The sequence below is a fragment of the Bos taurus genome, chromosome 3, assembly GCF_002263795.3.
Source record: "Bos taurus isolate L1 Dominette 01449 registration number 42190680 breed Hereford chromosome 3, ARS-UCD2.0, whole genome shotgun sequence".
NCBI lineage: Eukaryota > Metazoa > Chordata > Mammalia > Artiodactyla > Bovidae > Bos > Bos taurus.
Window position 1 is genome coordinate 103,720,815 of NC_037330.1, and position 21,128 is coordinate 103,741,942.

The window sequence follows — 21,128 nt, forward strand, 5'->3', positions numbered from 1 at the left end:
CATTAAAAAAAAAAAAACAACCTACAAACGCACTCCCAAGTTGTCAGACGAGCCACACGTCCCTCCCCTTACCCTCCAAATGCGGGGGATGAGGCTGCGCCGTGTCGGTCACGTGACGCCGCTGTCCGGTGTGTCTTCGCCGGGCAACCGTCCTAGAGACTGACAACACCGTCTGCCGCGGCATGAACGTGATCTACCCTCTGGCGGTGCCCAAGGGGCGCCGGCTCTGCTGTGAGGTGTGCGACGCCCCGGCCGAGCGGGTGTGCGGGGCCTGCACAGTCACTTATTACTGGTAGGCCCTGAAACATGGCCCCTGGGCGCCTCAATCCTCTCCCTCTCAGGGAACCCTCTAGGTTCTAGAGTCTAGGAGGCTTCAAGACAGGTCCCTAAGACTTCAGTGTCTGCGTTTGCTTCCTCTTGCACTCGCTCGTTCGTCACCAGATGTTTTGTGGGGCGCCTGCTGTGCGCCTTGCACTGTTCTAGGTGCTGAAGTCTGGGGAGAAAGTCGGGAGACCACGTCTCCCAAAAAAGTAATATTGTCATGAGAAAGCTAGATAAATAAACCAACAGACCAAACAAAACAATTCCAGAGAGTAGTCCAGTATTCTTGCCTAGGAAATTCTACGGAGAGAGGAGCCTGGCGAGCTACAGTCCATGTGGTTGTAAAACAGTCGGCCATAACAACAACAAAATGCCTTAAAGACAAAGGAAATGTGCTGGGAGGTTAGGCAAACAGCCTCTCTGAGGGTGGACTGTGGACCTGAATATGATTGAGTAGGAACGGCCCGCCGGAGAAACGCTCGGGGAACAGTGGCGCAGTGAGGCTCCGAGGGAGGGATGACCTTGCTGTGTTTGAAGAACAGATAGAAAGCTAGTTTGTCGGTGCACAGCCAGGATCGCGACGGTATGGGAAGGGTATGATATTAGTTTTCATTTACTTCAGCATAACATCCCCTGACCTTTGCTTCAGATCGGACCCTATTTGGGGCCTGAGATAAGACAGTGAGGTTGCTGACGTTCAGAAACCTGGTCCAGAGCAGGCTAACCTGTTTAAAAAAGTAAGTTATAACATAACCCTCTATGACAAGTGCTGTCACTCCGGGAGTACTATTCCCTGGGACCTCTAAGGATGGAAGCATGAAGACTGGGGTGGTATCTGCAAAGGCTCCTCTGAAGAAGTACTATTTGGGCAAAGTCTTGAAAGATCAGAAGGAAGTTGCTAGGTGAATGAGAAGTGGAGAAGGAAAGGAAAGGCACTTCTTGCATCCAGAACTGCTTTGGTAAAGAGTGAGAGAACAGACTTGGTTCAGAGGTGGGTTGAGAAGGTAGTGGTGGAGAGAGCAGTCACAACTGTCACCTTGCTGTCCAGGCCCCATTAGCAGGTCATGAATAAATCACAACCAGCGTTTTAAGGGGAAACAAACCTAGAAAGTATCAGAGTAATCCTACTTGAATTGTTTCTTCAGACTTGTGTTTTAGTGTTTTATGTGGATATGTGTTTGTACTAGTGAAATGTATTTCCTACTATAGGTTGATTTTTCAAAAGTTTGAAAATCATTGTGATAGGTAGTAGTAGAAGTTTATACCAAGAAGATAAAAGTTAGGGCCAAACAGTGATACGAGACCAAGGAGTTTGGAATTTATCCTCGGGGGGGTCATGGATGGTTTTCACATGCTCTCATTTGTATTACGGAAAGATGACAGGTATCAATGTGAAGCTAGACTGGAAAGTAGACGCTAAAGGCTACATAGCTTCTCAATTGCAGTGGTCCGGGTGGAGAGTGCACACACCTCTTGGACTGAATCCAGTGTCCCTCCTCAGTGCTTTCACAGCACTCGTCATGTCCCCTATCCTCACATTTATGACACATTTAAATCATTTGTTTAGTGGCCTGTGCCCCTCACTGAGCTGTATGCTCCCTGAGCGCAGGGGCGGCATCTCCGTCTCCACTGTTGTTTCTTTATTGCATACAGAATACAATTCAGAATTTGCAGCAGAAACTACAAAGCCCTGGCTGCCTCTCTACTTTCATTTCCCGCCACACTCACCCTTCTTTTCCTGGATGCAGTTACAGAGGCTTTCTTTCAGTTCCAATTTGCCAACTCCTTTCCTCCCTCAGTTTCTTTGCCCAGCCTGTTGCCTCTGTTGGGAATTTTTCTCTACAGTCACAGCTCTTCCTAACTCTCTTTCATCTTTCTCTTCTCAGAAATGTTATTTCTTCAAAGAGGTATTTCTGCTAAACCCAAACTAAATTCTATCTCATTTTCTCTCTCACATTTTTCCTTCACTTTTTCAATACTTTTATATTTTTGTCTCACTTGTTTAATGTCTTTGTTTTTGTTTTTGCTGTGTGGTTTATGGGATCTTAGTTCCCCAACCAGACTTTGAACCCTTGTACCCTGCACTGGAAGCATGGAGACTTAACCACTGGACCTCCAGGGAAGTCCTGAGTAAACACTTCTAAGTGCAGGACTGGCATTCTGGAGAGAGGGAAGACTCCTTTGCCTGATACAAGCATCCACCTCTTCTGTTGTCCTCTTCATCCCTCAAGCCCAGAAGTATTTCCTCCTTCCTCTCAACTCACTTTGTAGTTACTTTGTAATCTTTCAGATGACTCTTATTTCCCTGACTCATTTTAGTTGTTGGCAAGCCTGTTAGCTCAATTTTATCATGCTCCATTAATACAGGATGCCGTGCCATTAATGCAGAAGTGTTATGTTTAATATGTAGATGGACTCTCATATGTTATCTTTGATCTGTTTCAGACCCATCTGTGTATACCCTATGGTCTCCAGCAAAATATCTTGAAATGGTTGAAACTAAATATTTGATGAATCCATGAATAAATTATTATTTCCTATGCCCTTATCCTCCATTATTTTCTTTCACTGCTTTCACTCCCTTTAATTATTTTTAAGGTCTTCTCCTCTCCCCCTAACTTTTCTCCAGATATCTATATCCTTGTGTCCTAGAGAGGTCATGATTTTCCAGAAAATAAAACTGTGATAGTTGTTCTCTATCTCAAAAATGAGGGCCTTTAGTTCTCCCTTATAGGGTTTTTACGATTGAATGTAAAGCATCTAGCGCCATGCCTGAGATCAAGTTGGCACTCAATAGATATTGTTTTTCCTTACTCCAAATTTAAAGATCAGGAAGGGAAGTCAACTTGAATTTGTGGAAGTTAATTTTTTTGCAAAAGAATTTTTTGATTGCAGATGTAATTCATGCTCAGTGCAGAAAACTTGAAATTACTGAATACAATATATAATACAATACAAAATATAAACATGAAAAATAATTCATAACCTCACAATCCAGATAATTAATAGCTTCACATTTTAGTGAATTTTCTTATGTTCTTTTCCTATAAATTCATTTATTTATTACATTCTGTGTAATCTTGTGCATATCATTCTGTGTGGGACTGTGAGAATGTTCCCAGGAAATAGGCGTTTTTAAGAGAAGGCAATTTTATAAAGTACACAGCAACATTACAGGTAAAAGAGGCTTTAGCAGTATAGGTTAGTAAGTTGTAGCGTAGAGATAAGAGTAATTTGCAATAATTTTTCCTTTCACTTAACAAATGGGGCACAAATAAAAATGCTCTCACTGTGTAGGAAGAGATAACAGTCAAGTGGTATTCAATAGTAGGATCTGTGGTGAACTGGAGAATTCAGGCCCTGCTTAACAGTCTTCCACTTCAGTTTAAAAAACATGGGAATGGCCAAACAAAACACGTCTAACCCACAAGCTATTTGCTTGTGATCCCTGATTTGAATGCATACTTTTCCAATCCTTCTTTATGCATGGCCCTGTGACAACTGTTAGGGATGATACAGATGAATAAGCAGAAAGCTCATAAATATATAAAATATGCTCCCTTTCTTTAGAAAGGCAAGATATGCAAATGTGCTTAGTGGAACAAAAGTTCAGGCAGTTAAGTAAGTTAATATTTCCATTGCTCACACAATTACTCACTAAGCCCCTATTTAATAAAAACCCTGTGGAACTCACCTATTTCTTTATTCTGACTGTTACGTGCTTTTATTCATTTGTTTACAGTAATTCTCTATCAAAAAACCCTTTAAAATGCTTTTTGTCACTTGTGTGAGAGCCGTCACAGTTTATAAAGCAAATACTTTATTCACTTCTTTGTCCCAGAAGAAAGGAAAGCAAGAGAGTGTTTGAGCCCAGCAATTATTGTCTGTGACTGCTTTTATGCAACAATGAGTTGAGTAGTTGCAACAGAGACCACATGGCTCTCAAAGCCCAAAATTGACTATCTGGCCCCAAGAAAAGCTTTGCTAATCCCTGTCCTCAGTTATTGTTACCTATTTTGGAGTATGTGTAAATGGAATCAAACAGCCAACTTTCTCACCTTTAAATAAAAGTATGTAATAGGCAATAGAAGTGAAAAACTCCCCTTTCAATAATGAATAGAAAAACTAAACAAAACATCAGCAAAGAAATATGACTTGGACAACAATATAAACCAGCTAGACCTAACAGACATTTACAGAATACAGAATATGTATTCTTCTCAAATGCATGTGGAACATTCTCCAGGGTAGACCAAATACATACAAGAATCTAAGTAAATTTAGAAGGATTGAAAATATGCAAAATATGTTCTTCAACCACAATGGAATGAAAGTAGTCAATAACAGAAGGAAATTTGGGAAATATTTGAATACGTAGAAATAATACACTCAAACAACCAGTGGGTCAAAGAAGAAACCATATGAGAAATTAAAAAAGGCTTTGAAATGAGAACAAAACACAACATGCTAAAACTGAAGGGATACAGTAAAAGCAGTACCTAGAAGGAAATTCATAGCTGTAAACAAATACTCTAAAAAAGAAGGAAGATCGCAAATCAATAACCTAGTCTTACATTTTAAGAACTAAGAGAAAGAAGAGCAAAATCAATCCAAAACTAGCAGAAGGAGGGAAATAGTGCAGATTACAGCAAAGATAAATGAAATAGAAAGTAGTGAAGTGAAATCGCTCAGTCGTGTCCAACTCTTTGCACTGTAGCCTGCCAGCCTCCTCCATCCATGGGATTTTCCAGGCAAGAATACTAGAGTGGGTTGCTATTTCCTTCTCCAGGGGATCTTCCCAACCCACGGTTCGAACCTGGGTCTCCCACACTGTAGGCTGACTCTTTACCATCTGAGCGAAATAGAAAATAGGAAAACAATAAACAGAATTAACAAAACCAAAAGTTGTTTAAAATGGTTGAAATTGACAAAACTTTAGCTAGACTGACCAAGAAAAGAAGAATCAAATTACTAAAATTGGAAAATTAAAGTGGAGACGTTGCTACCAACTTTGCAGAAATAAAAGGAGTTATAAGAGAATACTACATACAATTGTATGCCAACAAATTTGAAAACCGAGATGAAATATATTCCTAATAAGACACAAACTATTGAAACTGACTCAAGAAGAAATAGAATACTGAGTAGATCTATAATTAAAGAAATTTAGCTAAGTAATTAAAAAGAAAAGCTTTTCACAAAGTAAGCCCAGAACAATTTCACTGGTGAATTCTAGCAAATATTTAAAGAAGTGTTAACAATTCTTCACAAACCCTTCTGAAAAAATTAGAAGAGGAGGGAATAGTTTCCAACTAGTTTTATGAGGCCAGTGTTATCCTAACACCAAAACCAGAGAAAAACATCAAAACCACAGACCAATACCGCTTATGATACAAATACAGAAATCCTTTCCAAAATACTAGCAGACCAAATCCAGCAGAATATAAAAAGAATTATATCTCATGACCAAGCAGAATTTCTCCTGAGAATTCAAAGTTTGTTCAACATAAAAGTATCAATCAATATACATCATCATCTTAATCGAATAAAGGACAAAAATCACACAATCATCTCAATAGATACAGAAAAAACATTTGGCAAAATCCAACTCCCTTTATGATAAAAACACTTAACAAAATTCCTGGGTTGGGAAGATCTGCTGGAGACGGTATAGGCTATACCCACTGCAGTATTCTTGGGCTTCCCATGCGGCTCAGCTGGTAAAGAATTTGCCTGCAATGTGGGAGACCTGGGTTTAATCCCTGGTTTGGGAAGATCCCCTGGAGAGGGGAAAGGCTATCCACTCTGGTATTATGGCCTGGAGAATTCCATGTACTGTATCCATGGGGTCGCAAAGAGTTGGACATGACTGAGTGACTTTCACTAAAAAAATGGGAATAGAAATGAACTTTTGTAACTGGGTAAAGAGTATCCATAAAAGAACCGTAGCGAAACACAACAGTAACATCATACTTAATAGTCAAAGACAGTAAGTGTTCCCTCTAAAATCAGAAATGAGGCAAGATGTCAGTTTCATTACTTCTTTCCCACATTGAACTAGAGGTTCTAGCTGGGGCAATTGGGGAAGACAATGAAATAAAAAGTATCCAGCTTGGAAACAAAGGAGTAAAAGTATGATCTTTATATAGAGAAACCCCTCACACAAAAAAGCAAGATTATAGGATATAAAATCAGTGTGCAAAAATCAGCTATATTTCTGTACACTAGCAAGGCACAATCTGAAAATGAAATTAAGACAATGGTTCCATTTACAATAGCACTTTAAATAAAGGAATAAATGTAATCATAGAAGTAAAAGACATACACTGGAAAAAAACACAAAATATTGTTGAATAAAACTAAGCAAAACCTAAATAAATGGAAATATATTTCATATTCATAGACAGGAAGACTTAATATGAAACAGTTTCCCTGGTGACTCAGTCGATAAAGAATCCACCTGCAATGCAGGAGACCCAGCTTCCATCCCTGGGTGGGGATTATCCCCTGGAGAAGGACCTGGCAACCCTCTCCAGCATTCTTGCCTGGGAAATCCCATGGACAAAGGAGCCTGGTGAGCTACAGTTTATGGCGTTGCAAGATCAGACACAGCTTAGCGACTAAATCACCACTACCACCACCACCACCACAGATTCAATGCAATCCCTGTAAAATTTCTAACCATCATTTTTGCCTTAAAGGACACTCTGATCCTAAAATGTATATGAAAACGAAAGGGACATAAAATAGCTAAAACAATCTCAAAAAAGAGCAAAGTTGGAAAACTCATACTTCTTAATTTCAATATTTACTGCAAAGCTACAGAAATACAGTGTGATACTGGCATAAGGATAGACATATAGATTGATGGAATATAATTGAGAGTCCAGAAATAAGCACATACATCTATGCATGTTAAGTCACTTCAGTCATGTCCAACTCTTTGTGACCCTATGGATTGTAGCCCACCAGGCTCCTCTGTCCACAGAATTATCCAGGCAAGAATACTGGAGTGGCTTGCCATGCCCTCCTGCAGGGGATCTTCCCAACCCTAGGAAAGAACCTGGGTCTCGTATGTCTCCTGAACTGGGAGGCAGATTCTTTACCACTAGCGCCACCTGGGAAGCCCACATACATCTATGGTCGATAGATTTTCTTTTCTTTTTTTTTCAGTTTTTTTTTAATCGAAATACAGTTGATATACAATAATACGTATGTTCCATTGTATAATATAGTGTTTCACAATTGTTAAAGGTTATACTCCATTTATAGTTCTATAAAATATTGGCTATATTCCCTGTGCTGTACAATATATCCTTGCACCATATTTTATACATAATAGTTTGTTCATCTTAACTACATACTCCTATATTGTTCCCCCTCCCCTCTCCCTAACGGTAACCACTAGTTTGTTCTCTATATCTGTGACACTGCTTCTTTTTTGTTATATTCACTAGTTTTGTATGTTTTAGATTCCACATATAATTGACATCTTACAGTATTTGTCTTTTTCTGACTTATTTCACTTAGCATAATACCTTCCAAATCCATCCATATTGCTACAATTGGCAAAATATCATTCTTTTTAACTAAGTAGTATTCCAGTGTGTGTGTGTGTGTGTGTGTGTGTGTGTGTGTGTGTGTCTGTGTCTGTGTGTGTGTGTCTGTGTCTGTGTCTGTGTCTGTGTGCGTGTATTACCTGCCAGGCTCCGTCCATGGGATTCTCCAGGCAGGAATACTGGAGTGGGTTACCATGACCTCCTCCAGGGGCTCTTCTCAACCCAAGGATCAAACCCATGTCTCTTTACGTATCCTGCATTAATTAGCAAGTGGGTTCTTTACCACTATCACCGCCTGGGAAGTGTGTGTGTGTGTGTGTGTGTGTGTGTGTGTGTATGCGTGTATCTTTTCAAATGAATGTTTTTGGGTATATACCCAGCAGTGGAATTGCTGGGTAATATAGTAACTCTACTTTTTAGTTTTTTGAATTTTCCATACCATTTTCCACAGTGGCTATACCAATTTACATTTCTACTAACAGTGTATAAGTTTCCCTTTCTACACATACTTGCCAACATTAGTTATTTGTGTTCTTTTTTGATGATAGCCATTAGAACAGGTGTGAGGTGATATCTCACTGCTGTTTTGATTCACATTTAACTAAGGTCTGTCTAGTCAAAGCTATGGTTTTTCCAGTAGTCATGTATGGATGTGAGAGTTGGACTATAAAGAAAGCTGAGAGCTGAAAAATTGATGCTTTTGAACTGTGGTGTTGGAGAAGACTCTTGAGAGTCCCTTGGCTTGCAAGGAGATCCAACCAGTCCATCCTAAAGGAAATTAGTCCTGAATATTCATTGGAAGGACTGATGCTGAAGCTGAAACTCTGATACTTTGGCTACCTGATGTGAAGAACTGACTCCTCGGAAAAGACCCTGATGCTGGGAAAGATTGAAGGCAGGAGGAGAAGGGGGTGACAGAGGGTAAGGTGGTTGGATGGCATCACCAACTCGATGGACATGATTTTGAGTAAAGTCCGGGAGTTGGTGATGGACAGGGAGGCCTGGCGTGCTACAGTCCATGGGGTTGCAAAGAGTTGGACACGACTGAGCTACTGAACTGAACTGAATGATTAACAATATTGAATATCTTTTCATCTGCCTATTGGCCATCTGCATGTCCTCTTTAACCATAGCTTTGACTAGACTTAAAGCTCAACATTCAGAAAACTAAGATCATGGCATCTGGTCCCATCACTTCATGGCAAATAGATGGGGAAACAGTGGAAACAGTGTCAGACTATATTTTTGGGGGCTCCAAAATCACTGCAGATGGTGATTCCAGCCATGAAATTAAAAGACGCTTACTCATTGGAAGGAAAGTTATGACCAACCTAGATAGCATATTCAAAAGCAGAGACATTACTTTGCCAACAAAGGTCCGTCTAGTCAAGGCTATGGTTTTTCCAGTAGTCGTGTATGGATGTGAGAGTTGGACTGTGAAGAAAGCTGAGCGCGAAGAATTGATGCTTTTGAACTGTGGTATTGGAGAAGACTCTTGAGAGTCCCTTGGACTGCAAGGAGATCCAACCAGTCCATTCTAAAGGAGATCAGTCCTGGGTGTTCTTTGGAAGGAATGATGCTAAAGCTGAAACTCCAATACTTTGGCCACCTCATGCGAAGAGTTGACTCATTGGAAAAGACTCTGATGCTGGGAGGGATTGGGGGCAGGAGGAGAAGGGGACGACAGAGGATGAGATGGCTGGATGACATCACCAACTCGATGGACATGAGTTTGAGTGAACTCTGGGAGTTGGCCATGGACAGGGAGGCCTGGCGTGCTGCAATTCATGGGGTCGCAAAGAGTCGGACACGACTGAGCGACTGGACTGAACTGAACTGAACTGATGTCCTCTTTGGAAATATATTTACTCAGTTCTTCTGCCTATTTTTAAATTGGGTTATTTTTTGATGTTTAATTGTTTGAGTTATTTATATATGATGGATATTAACCCCTTATTGGGCTTCCCTGGTGGCTCAGATGGTAAAGCGTCTACATGTGATGCGGGAGACCTGGGTTCGATCCCTGGGTTGGAATCCCCTATTGGTCACATAATTTGCAAATATTTTCTTCTCTTCATTAGGTTGTATTTTAATTTTGTCAATGGTTTCCTTTACTATGCAAAAGCTTGTAAGTATCATTAGGTCTCATTTGTTTATTTTTGCTTTTATTTCCTTTGCTTTAGGAAACAGATCCAAAGAAAAATATTGCTACAATTTATGTTAGAGAGTATTCTGCCTGTTTTCCTCTAGGAGCTTTTTGGTTTCTGATCTTACATCCATTTTGAGTCTATTTTGTATATGGTGGTGGTGGTGGTGTTCAGTTGCTCAGTCATGTCTGACTCTCTGACCCCACGGACTGTGGCATGCCAGGTTTCCCTGTCCTTCACTATCTTCCGGAGTTTGCTCAGACTCAAGGCTATTGAGTTGGTGAGGCTATCGAATCATCTCATCCTCTGTCACCCTCTTCTCCTGCCCTCAGTCTTTCCCAGCATCAGGGTCATTTCTAATGAGTCAACGCTTTGCATCAGGTGCCCAAAGTATTGGAGCTTCAGCTTCAGCATCAGTCCTTCCAATGAATATTCAGGGTTGATTTCCTTTAGGATTGACTGGTTTGATCTCCTTGCAGCCCAAGGGACTCTCAGGAGTCTTCTCCAACACCGTAGTTCAACGACATCAGTTCTTCAGTGCTTAGCTTTCTTTATGGTTCTCACACAACTCTCACATCTGTACATGTGACTACTGGAAAAACCATAGCTTTGATGATGTAAGACCTTTGTCAGCAAAGTGATGACAAACACTGTCTATTTTTAACATGCTGTCTACGTTTGTCATAGCTTTTCTTCCAAGGAGAAAGCGTCTTAATTTCATGGATTTCATAGCTGCAGTCACCTGCAGAGTTAGGGGCCAGAAAAGCAAACAGTTACAGATTAGCAACAATTGCCATAAAAACTAGGAATGTTCAGGCCTGCTCACTGTTCTCTTTTTCTTCTTCATTCTCAGAAAAGTGAAAGAAAAACTCATTCCTCTTTTTCCTTTTCACTGCAACAGGAGTCGTTCATAGAGGAAATTGTGTAAGGAATGGGAGGGAATTTCCTACTGGTCCAGTGGTTTGTTACTTTCCCTGTCCCTTCCCTGGGCTCTGGTGCTCCAGTGGCGCTTTCCTTCGTTGGGGAATTTAGATCCTGCAGGCTGCATGGTGTGGCCATTTAAAAAAATAAAAGGAATGGGAGTGGACTCTGTCAAAGTGCTGTCCAATAGAATGTTTCTGTAGTGATGCAAACGTTCTATATTTGTGCTGTCCAATTAAGTGTTTAAAAAATATTAAATATGCACATAAAACAGTCAGAAAGGCCGTAAACTAAACTGCCACAAGGCTTTTCTCTGGAGAGCTAAAACATACTGGCTTTGGAATACGGGCCTAGAGTAGCTACTTACTCTCCATACCCATGCTTCCTTACGTTTAAAAAAATAATATTTTTTTTTTTGTTTGTTTGTTTGCAAAAAGTTGAACAGTTACTTGTGAGACCACCTGTTGCGCCGCTAGGATTGGAGGAGATTCACAGTGTGTTCCATGCGAATGCCCGCCCCCTGCCCCCCGCCCAGCCCCAGCACAGAAGACGCAAATGGTGCTCTTCCCAGCCACGCCCCAGCTGTAAGGAAAGTGTCTCCGAGAGCCTCTTGAGAGGCTCGCGCCTTTCCCTAAGAAAAGTTCCTTACATTCATCAGCTTCAGCGTTCAGATATTTTGAAAATGACCTTAGACCATTACAGTGTTAACGTTGTCTTTGTTGTTACTAATGAAGAACAAAAGCAGAATAGGCAGAGACAGCATCACCACCTAACGGCCTGCAGAAATATCCTCCCCCCACTCCTCCCACACACCCCTGGTCTTTACACCACCCAGTCACCATGTGAAGGAAGAGCAAGTTTTGTCAGAAATGGCTTTAGGCTCCCTGCCTGGTCTGTGTTGAGCTTACTCTTCTAGTCCCTAGGGCCTGGCCAGCAGTAGGGTCAGGAGAATCTGCGGTCAAGCCCAAAGTAGAGATAACGAAGTTGTGTTTCCTTTGTCAGTGGTGTGGTTCATCAAAGAGCTGATTGGGGCAGCATCCACGAGAAGATATGTCAGCTCCTGATTCCCCTGCGCACCTCCATGCCCTTCTACAACTCGGAGGAAGAACGGCAGCATGGCCTGCAGCAGCTGCAGCAGCGGCAGGTAGGGCCTGTGGGACGCTGCAGGTTTAAGTCAGGGGTGCAGCACAGCGGCCCCAGTGAAAGGAGGGACTGTGCAAGGCCACTGAACTGCAACCTCTGAAGGCAGAGGTGTGGTTTTATGTCTTTATGCCCTCAGTTCCGTTCAGTCAGTTCTCTGCAAATTTGCTGAATCACTGCAGTGTTAGTTTCCTAGAGCTGCTGCCATAACCAAGTACCACAGATGGGGGCCTTGAACAACAGAAATTTATTTTCTCACAGTTCTGGAGGCTGGAAGTCCAAGACCAATGGTAGGTTGTCAGCAGGGTTGATTTCTTCTGAGGCCTCTCCCCTTGGCTTGCAGACGGCCGCCTTCTTGCTGTGTCCTCCTGTGGTCTTTCCTCTGTGTGCACACATCCCTGGGGTCCAAATTTCCTCCCCTAATAAAGCCGCCACTAGATTGGATTAGGTGATACCCCATTACCTCATTTTAATTTGATTGCCTCTTTAAAAAGCCCTATCTCCAAATGCAGGCCCATTCATAAGGCTTCATCATATGAATTTTGGGGACTTCTCTGGTGGTCCAGTTGTTAAGACTTTGCCTCTCAGTACAGGAGGTACATGTTCCATCCCTGGTCAGGGAACTAAGTTCCTGCATGCCTCATGGCCAAAAAACCAAAATGTAAAACAGAAGCAATATTGTAACAAATTCAATAAAGGCTATAAAAATGGTCCACATCAACAACAACAAAAATCTTTATAAATCTTATGAATTTTGGGGTTACAAAATTCAGCCATAGCTCCCTAACATGCTAAGTATGTGATAAGAGCCTAGGCACATAGTAGAAGGTCAAGAAATGATGTATGAATATACTAGTTAATAAATAAAGGAGATTGAGAAAATTATTATTATGGCATTGATAGCATCTCAGTTATTCTGAAAAAATAATGCTTTATAAGCCATAAATCTCAAAAGATTCATTGATTTTAGTATAGTGACACCTTGAGAGCGGCTTTAGAATGATGAAGAGTCAAAGTTATTTCTAATATTAGCTAAGCAGGATAATTACAGAAGGAAAAATATGTTTGTCTCAAAATTAACTCAGAAAGGCAGAAAGTTTTAAACTGTCCCGAAACATTACAGTTTTGCTAAACTAAAATTTTATTAAGAACATAATAATATTCATTTAATAATTTTATATTGAGCACTCATTCATGCCAAGTACTGACCTATGATGAAAAGATCCTTGTCCCTGGACCTTGGATCGTCACAGGAACTCACAGTCCAGAGTTTTCCTTTCTAATCACCTATTTTGGGTCTCAAGTCCACCTCAATGTGGTCAGGCTCACTATGGGCTCTTGACCAGGTTGTTAGGTGTTGCCCTTATCTCCAGGGATACCTATAGCCACCATTACCTTTTACCCTTAGATGTCTCAGATAGCCTCATTTTTTCTTCCACAGAAGCATTTGATTGAACTCTGTTACACTGTTGCCCAGAAATATATCTTTGAAGGAAAACATGAAGATGCTGTCCCGGCAGCTTTGCACTCTCTTCGCTTTCGCATGAATGTGCACGGCCTGAGTTCAGTTGAGCTAGTGCCTGCTTACTTGCTGTTGGCTGAAGCCAGTCTTGGTAAGTGAAGCTGACTAGAGACCCCCTGGAACCAGTAAGAAGTGCTATATTGAGTCATGATGGTGGTGGTTTAGTAAATAAGTCCTGCCCAACTCTTGCGACCCCATGAACTGAAGCCCACCTGTGGGCTACAGAGACTACAGAACTGTAGTCTCCTCTGTCCATGGGATTTTCCAGGCAAGAATACTGGAGTGGGTTGCCATTTCCTTTTCCAGAGAATCTTCCCAACCCAGAGATCAAATCCACATCTTCTGCATTGCAGGCAATCTCCTGCATTGTAGGCGGATTCTTTACTGCTGAGCCACCAGGTAAGTCCATATTGGGTCATATTAATGGCCAAAATGTCCAGCTCTGGCAATGGCACCAAGACACATTTTGTGGAAGAACGGGATTGCTGTAAAGTTTGGCACAAGGTGGGGAAGGAGATGTCATGGACTTTTGGTTATAACTGACTCATATCCATGCTAGCTGGCCTTAGCAAAAGGAGGAAATTTATTAGGACACTAAGTGTCCTAAAGGAAGGGAGGCTTTGTGAGATACTAAACTCTGAATGCTATAAGAAGCCAAGGTTAGTGTTGTTTCTCTCTCTTGGGTCTTGTCTCTGTTTCTCTCTGCATTCTGCTTTATTTTCCATCTCTACAGACAAGCTTTTTCTACCCTCTGCTTACACAGAAGACAGCTACCTCAAAATATCATATGTAGCTGAATTTACATTGAATTTACACATCCTCCAGGTTCAAGGTGGGTAACAGAAACTAATTAGCATCTAATTTCCAATGTTAAATTCCTGAAAAAAAGAATCGTGTTGACTCAGCTCGAGTGTGGTATCCATCTGTATCTACCTTTGTGTTGGAGTCACACAGTTCAGACAAAATTAGGAACCTGCTCCTACTGACGGGAGAGGCAATTCTGAGAGCAGCGAGCACAGACTTAGCAGACAGCACACAGGGCGGTTACTACAAGAGGGGAATTAGCGTTTTCAAGGGGGATGAACATTTTTGAGCATCTACAGCATTTTAGGTACTGTTTGGTTGTTCAGTCGCTAAGTCTTGTTTCCGATTCTTTGTGACCTCATGGACTGTGGCATGCCGGGCTCCTCTGTCCTCCACTATCTCCCCAAGTTTGCTCAGCTTCATGTCCACTGAGTTGGTGATGCTATCTAACCATCTCATCCTCTGCTGCCCTCTTCTCCTTTTGCCTTCAATACTGTACTACTGTTTTGTATATCTCAGCAGCCATTATTATTTTTTTTTTTTAAAACTTTTAAAAAAGTAAAACAGTTGGAAATACTATAAAGGACTTTCCCCCTAGGCTATCTGAGAGTAAGCTGCGTACCTGACGCCCTATGTACCTTGACTACTTCAGTGTGCATTTCCTACAAAGATGTCTCCTTCATAACCACAGTACAGTCATTATTGACGATTGTCTACTAAGCAGACCCCATTCAGCTTTTTCCAATTGTCTCAATCACATTTTTATAGCAAAAGGACAGAGCCCAGAATCACAGTCTCATTTTGTTGCCTCGGCTCTTTAGTCTCCTTCATTCTGGAATAGTTTCTCAAGCTTTCCTTGATGTTTACCATGTTGACACTTTTCAAGATTAAAGGCCAATTATTTTATAATATGTCCTTCAATTTGAGTTTTTCTGACATTTCTCCATGACTGGGCTCAGGTGATATGTCTTTGGCAGGAATATCACAGAAGTGACGCTGTATTCTTCTCATCTCATCCTAGAAGTTGGCACATGTTTTTAGTTTGTTCCATTATTGATGATGTTCAAGTTACTTTATTAAGGTGGTATCTGTCAGGCTTCTCTGTAAAGTTAATCTTTCCTCTCTTTGCAATCGATAAGTTATAGAGAGGTATTTGAAACTATATAAATATCCCATTCCTCAGCAAACTTTCAGTGAATATTTATATCACCATGGACCTTTGTTTTCCTATTTTATTTAATGGGTTACAATCCATTAGTATCTTTAATTTGATGTTCAAACTGTCCTTGATTTGGCAAGTGGCAGCCCATCACACTGGCTTCTGTGTTTCCTTGACACATCCCCATTGTTCTCTTTCTTTCTTTCTTGTTTGTTTTTTTGGGAGGTTGTGTGTGTGCGTGTGTGTGGCTGTGAGGCTTGCAGGATCTTAGTTCCCTGACCAGAGATAGAACCTGTGCCCTCAGCAGAGAAAGCATAGAATCCATTAGCACTGAAAAGTCAAAGTGAAAGTGTTAGTTGCTCAGCAGTGTCCGATTCTTTGCAACCCATGGACTGTAGCTCACCCGGCTCCTTTATCATAGGGTTTTTCAGGCAAGAGTATTGGAGTGGGTTGCCATGCCTTTCTCCAGGGGATCTTCCTGACCCAGGAACTGAATCAGGGTCTCCTGCATTGCAGGCAGATTCTTTACCGTCTGAGCCATCAGAGAAGTCCCCCATTAGCACTGAACCACTGAACTGCCAGGGAATTCCCTCCCCATTGTTCTTTGATCACTTTTCCTGCTTTCTGGAACCTATCTGCAAGGAGCCCTGATTTCTTTTAGTGGAAAATGGAATTTAGAAGCCACGAATTGTGCACTAGACATACTCATTGCTAGTGAGGTATGGCTATTCCCAGGCTTCTCAGTGGACAGAATTAGGAAATATATGTATGATAATGTGTATATGAATTGATGCTTTTAAACTGTGGTGTTGGAGAGGACTCTTGCGAGTCCCTTGGACTGCAAGGAGATCCAACCAGTCCATCCTAAAGGAGATCAATCCTGGGTGTTCACTAGAAGGACTGATGCTGGAGCTCAAACTCCAGTAATTTGACCACCTCATGCAAAGAGCTGACTCATTAGAAAAGACCCTGATGCTGGGAGGGATTGGGGGTAGGAGGAGAAGGGGACGACAGAGGATGAGATGGCTGGATGGCATCACTGACTCGATGCACATGAGTTTGGGTAAACTCCGGGAGCTGGTGATAGACAGGGAGGCCTGGCGTGCTGTGGTTCATGCGGTTGCAAAGAGTCGGACACGACTGAGCGACTGAACTGAACTGAATGTGTACATGTATATACACATTATTTCTAAATTTCTTTATCTCTCTCTCTCTACGTCTGTTTCTATACATGATCTTGGGTCCCTAGGACTACATTTAAATCCACAGGGTTCAATCTCATTTTCTCCCATTTTATATTTGTAGTTCTCCTCTCTGATGGTGAGAATGTTGGCTTCCATTTTCACTGACGTATCTATATATTTAATCTGTTACCCTGTATGAGTTAACCTCCCATTTCTAATCCTATTCTTTCCCCTTCAGATGCCCTCTTCTCCTTTTGTGGGCTCTGACTCCTTATTCTGGGATGCCTCTTCTGCATGGACCCCCTCCTCACTGGTTTGCACTCTGACTCTTCATCCCAGGCCACTTAGCTGCAAAAATACCCTTTTTACCCTGCTTTGGTCCGACTCCCCATTCTGGCCTGTCCCTCCTCCATAAGTAGTGGAAGACCGCTGGACAAGGAAGTACAGCTTAGGCTCTGTTTATCTCTGACACCGACTAGCTATGGAATATTGGAAAGGTCACCCTAGCCTAAATCCTATCATCTCTCATCTGAATTTCTCCCTGCCAACTGGCCTCCGCAATCTTCCCTGGCTGCCCTCTAATCTGGTCTCTAAACAAAATGTGACCAACTCACTCCAATAAATAAAGACCAAGTTCCTAAAGCAACCTATGAGCCCATGCTTGGTCCAGCCTTTATGAATTCTCTCACCTCACCTCTCATCTTCTCTCTCCCTTTTGGCTGTGTTGGCCTTCTCTCGTTGGCACTTCGATGCTTCCTTGTTCTGGAAGGTTCTTCTCTAGCTACTCTCCCCACTTCTCCTCCCCTCCCCCTCACCTGACTAACTCCTATTCATCCTTCAGGCTCAGCTTGAGTCACCACTCCCGTCTAGAACCCTTTCCCAAGCTCCTAGACTGAGTCGATTCTCTTTTTTTGTGTATGCAGTTAGAAACATCTTTCTTTTTTCTGGGCACTTACCTTGATAATAATTATACATTTGTTGATGGGGCTTCCATGGTGGCTCAGCGGTAAAGAATCTGCCTGCCAATGCAGGAGATGCGAGGTTGATCCCTGGGTTGGAAAGATCCCCTGGAGAAGGAAATGGTGGCCCATCCCATTTTTCTTGCCTGGGAAATCCCATGGAGAGAGAAACCTGGCGGGCTACAGTGTATGGGGTTGCAAGAGAATCTGACACGACTTAGCAATTAAACACGAACAACATTGTTGATGAGCTTATTTAATTCAAGTCCCTCTCCTGCGATCGACCATAAGTTCAGGGAGAACTGGGGCTGTGTATATTCTTACTCTGGAGAAGGCAATGAGTACTCCAGTACTCTTTCTTGCCTGGAAAATCCCATGGACGGAGGAGCCTGGTAGGCTGCAGTCCATGGGGTTGCGAAGAGTCGGACACGACTGAGCGACTTCACTTTCACTTTTCACTTTCATGCATTGGAGAAGGAAATGGTAACCCACTCCAGCATTCTTGCCTGGAGAATCCCAGGGACGGCGGAGCCTGGCGGGCTGCCGTCTATGGGGTCGCACAGAGTCGGACATGACTGAAGCGACTTAGCAGCAGCAGCATATTCTTACTCATCATAGTGTCTTTACATCCAGAACAGTACTTAGTGTAGAGAAGGCACTCAGAAACCCTCTCACAGGACCTGACACCTAAATGGGAACTATGTAAGCATTTGTTGAACCTGAGTCGTCTTCACAGGACTGTTTTGAGGATTAAATGAATTTGTGTGTCATGAACATGAAAGTGCTTTGCAAGCAGGAAAGTGCTGTCTAGATGGAAGGTTTCATTATAACTCCCACCATTACTGATTTATAACCTTGCCAACCTTTTTGAAAGTCTAAATAAATCATGTGCCCCCCACCCCCTACATTCCTCTCCCATCTTAGAAATTCCTCCAGACTGGAGTGGAAAAATTATAGGCATTCGTCTTTTTTTAAGTAAAACTTTGGAATTTTAACCCTCTGGAAAATGACATTTTTAGTAATACTTCAAAGAGGAGCCACTTTATTCATCTTCTCTCACTCTAGTCAGCACTTTGGAACTGGGAGAACCTAGGTTTAAATTTCACCTCCTCACTAGTCGTGGGATCCCAGTCATCGAGCTTTTTCTTACCTTAGGGCTCTCTTACACATTGCCTGGAATGCTTGTTTCTCCCTCTTACATGGCTGATTCCGTTCAACCTTCAGGCATCTGCTTAAACACCACCTTCTCAGAGATGTCTCCTGTAATCATCCAAAGTAGGTTTCTCCCTGCCTTTTTTTTTTTTTTTGTACATGAATGTCCACAGCCACTTTATTCATAACAGGCAAAAACTGGAAACCACCCAGCTGTCCCTCGGTGGGTAAATGCGCATCAAACTGTGGCACATCCATACAGTGGAAAGCTAGGCAGCAATAAAGAGGAATCGACTGGTGAAACACTCAGCAACCGAGGTGGATCACCAGAATCTTAAAGGGAAAGGGAAAGTGAAAGTGAAGTCGCTCAGTCGTGTCCGACTCTTTGCGACCCCGTGGACTATAGCCCACCAGGCTCCTCCGTCCATGGGATTCTCCAGGCAAGAATACTGGAGTGGGTTGCCATTTCCTTCTCCACTCCCTGCCTTTTTTGATAACTGTACACTACTGAAGCGACTTAGCAGCAGCAGCAACAGCTGTTCATTTCCTTCCTAGCGCTTCACTTTTTGTTTCTTTATTGTGTAATGATTTCACTGGACGGTAAACTCCTTAAGGTCAGGACTGCAGCATGCAATGAGCGTCTGGCAGACTGGTAGACACTGGACAGATCTGATGAACTTAGATTAACTGAAGGCATGCAGTTTCCTCCTCTGATATTTCTTTTGCAGGGTTGTTTGCAGATGTAATCACAGATGCAGGTGGCCTCGCCTGGTGGAAGGCTAGTGGAAGGCATAGTGTAAGGCAGGCCCTCATTAAATGCTGATTCCTTTTTCTTCCCCTGGGCGCTTCCCAGCCACACCTTTGAATTATTCGTGACTTTTATTCTGGGCTTCTTTACTTTCAGCACCAAGTCCTGCAAAATCTTCCACATAATATATCTTGGATCTCCACAACCCAATGTAAGCCTGCTGACTCCCCCTTGAGACAAGTACCACTGTTCCTTAACTGGCCATCCTTTCTCTCTCTACTGTGTATGCTCTGCAAATTGCCCTGTAGGATAGTCTCCCTTCCTGATGTCTCTGTTACCTCCACTCTATCCCTGCACCTCTCTAGGTAAGCACTGTATGGAGGAGGGCATGCCTGAGCTCACCCACTCATGGGTCACAGTCTTAATTCCGACCTGCTTGTCACAGCTTGATCTGCTCACCTCATTATATCCTGCTCTCTGAATTTGCAGCCTTGTCCTTTTTTTTTTCTCGCACATACCCTTTTTCCTTTGGTACTGATCCTTGTTTAAATGTGGTTCAGCTTGGCCTAGGGGCCTTCTTTTTCCAGCAATATCTCCGTAAATGAGAACTGGACATGAAAAATTTAAATTTTCGATAGATATCAATACCGTCTACCAATTTTTTCCTGAGCTTAAACATCTTAGCTAGATTTCCCAGGTGGCTCAGTGAAGAATCTGCCTGCCACTGCAGGAGACACGGGTTCAATCCCTGGGCTGAGAAGATCCCCAGGCGGAGGAAATGGCAAGCCACTCCAGTATTCTTGCCTGGAAAGTCCCATGGACAGGGGAGCCTGGCGAACTATAGTCCATGGGATCCCAAAGAGTCGGGCATGACTTAATGACTGAGTACATATGTACGCAAACATCTTAGCCAGGAGTCATTTGCTTCTTTAAATTTGAGAAAGCCTCAGTCTAAAGCTCTTAATTTTTAGACAAAATCCAGTTGGAAAATGTGACTTGTCTATTTAATTAACATGAGCCAGGATCCTGGGCCAAGACTTCTTGATTCTAATGTTTTCCAATTTTAGTGTGAGCATCACTCAGGCAAAATTACTTGCTGCTTCTTGTTGACTGCTTCTTCCTCACCTCTCCTCCAGTAATTCAGTGCCGTATGATTACGACTAGAATAAAGCAGTGCTTACATATGAAGTATGCCTGGGAGGAAGTGCCAAGAACAGAAGGTTGACTTTGGAGGGGTCTGGGTCCTCATCTTCCGACCCTTTACTGATACCATTTCTCCTGCAGCTTTCAGCACATGGAATACTTCATTCCATGTGAGGTCGTGCCTCCTGCTCTGCAGATGCCCTCAGAGTAGTTTTCTGTTCGGTTCTCACAATCTCCCTAGGAGGCAAGCAGGAGGTAGGCAGGAAACTGTTATATATCTTTACAGCTAAACAAAAAGGTTTAGGTGTCGAGAATATCTGACTATCAGAAATAAAGGTGACTTTCACTTAACCATGTGACATGGTTAAC

At 42.4% G+C, this 21,128-nt stretch overlaps 1 protein-coding gene across 2 annotated transcripts in view; it reads left to right on the forward strand.

The window, feature by feature from the left end:
• The first annotated feature begins 17 nt into the window (after positions 1-17).
• The window catches only part of ZMYND12 (zinc finger MYND-type containing 12), a 34,807-nt gene continuing 13,696 nt past the window's right edge, over positions 18-21,128 (forward strand). Inside the window, exons 1-3 of one of the 2 annotated variants that reach the window (XM_059883541.1) lie at positions 18-236; positions 11,951-12,092; positions 13,530-13,701. In XM_059883541.1, coding sequence (XP_059739524.1) covers positions 12,030-12,092; positions 13,530-13,701 — 235 coding nt within the window. In that variant the 5' untranslated portion in view covers positions 18-236; positions 11,951-12,029. Of the gene's footprint in view, positions 293-11,950; positions 12,093-13,529; positions 13,702-21,128 lie in introns of both variants that reach the window. The other variant, NM_001191293.2, reaches the window with a different exon arrangement.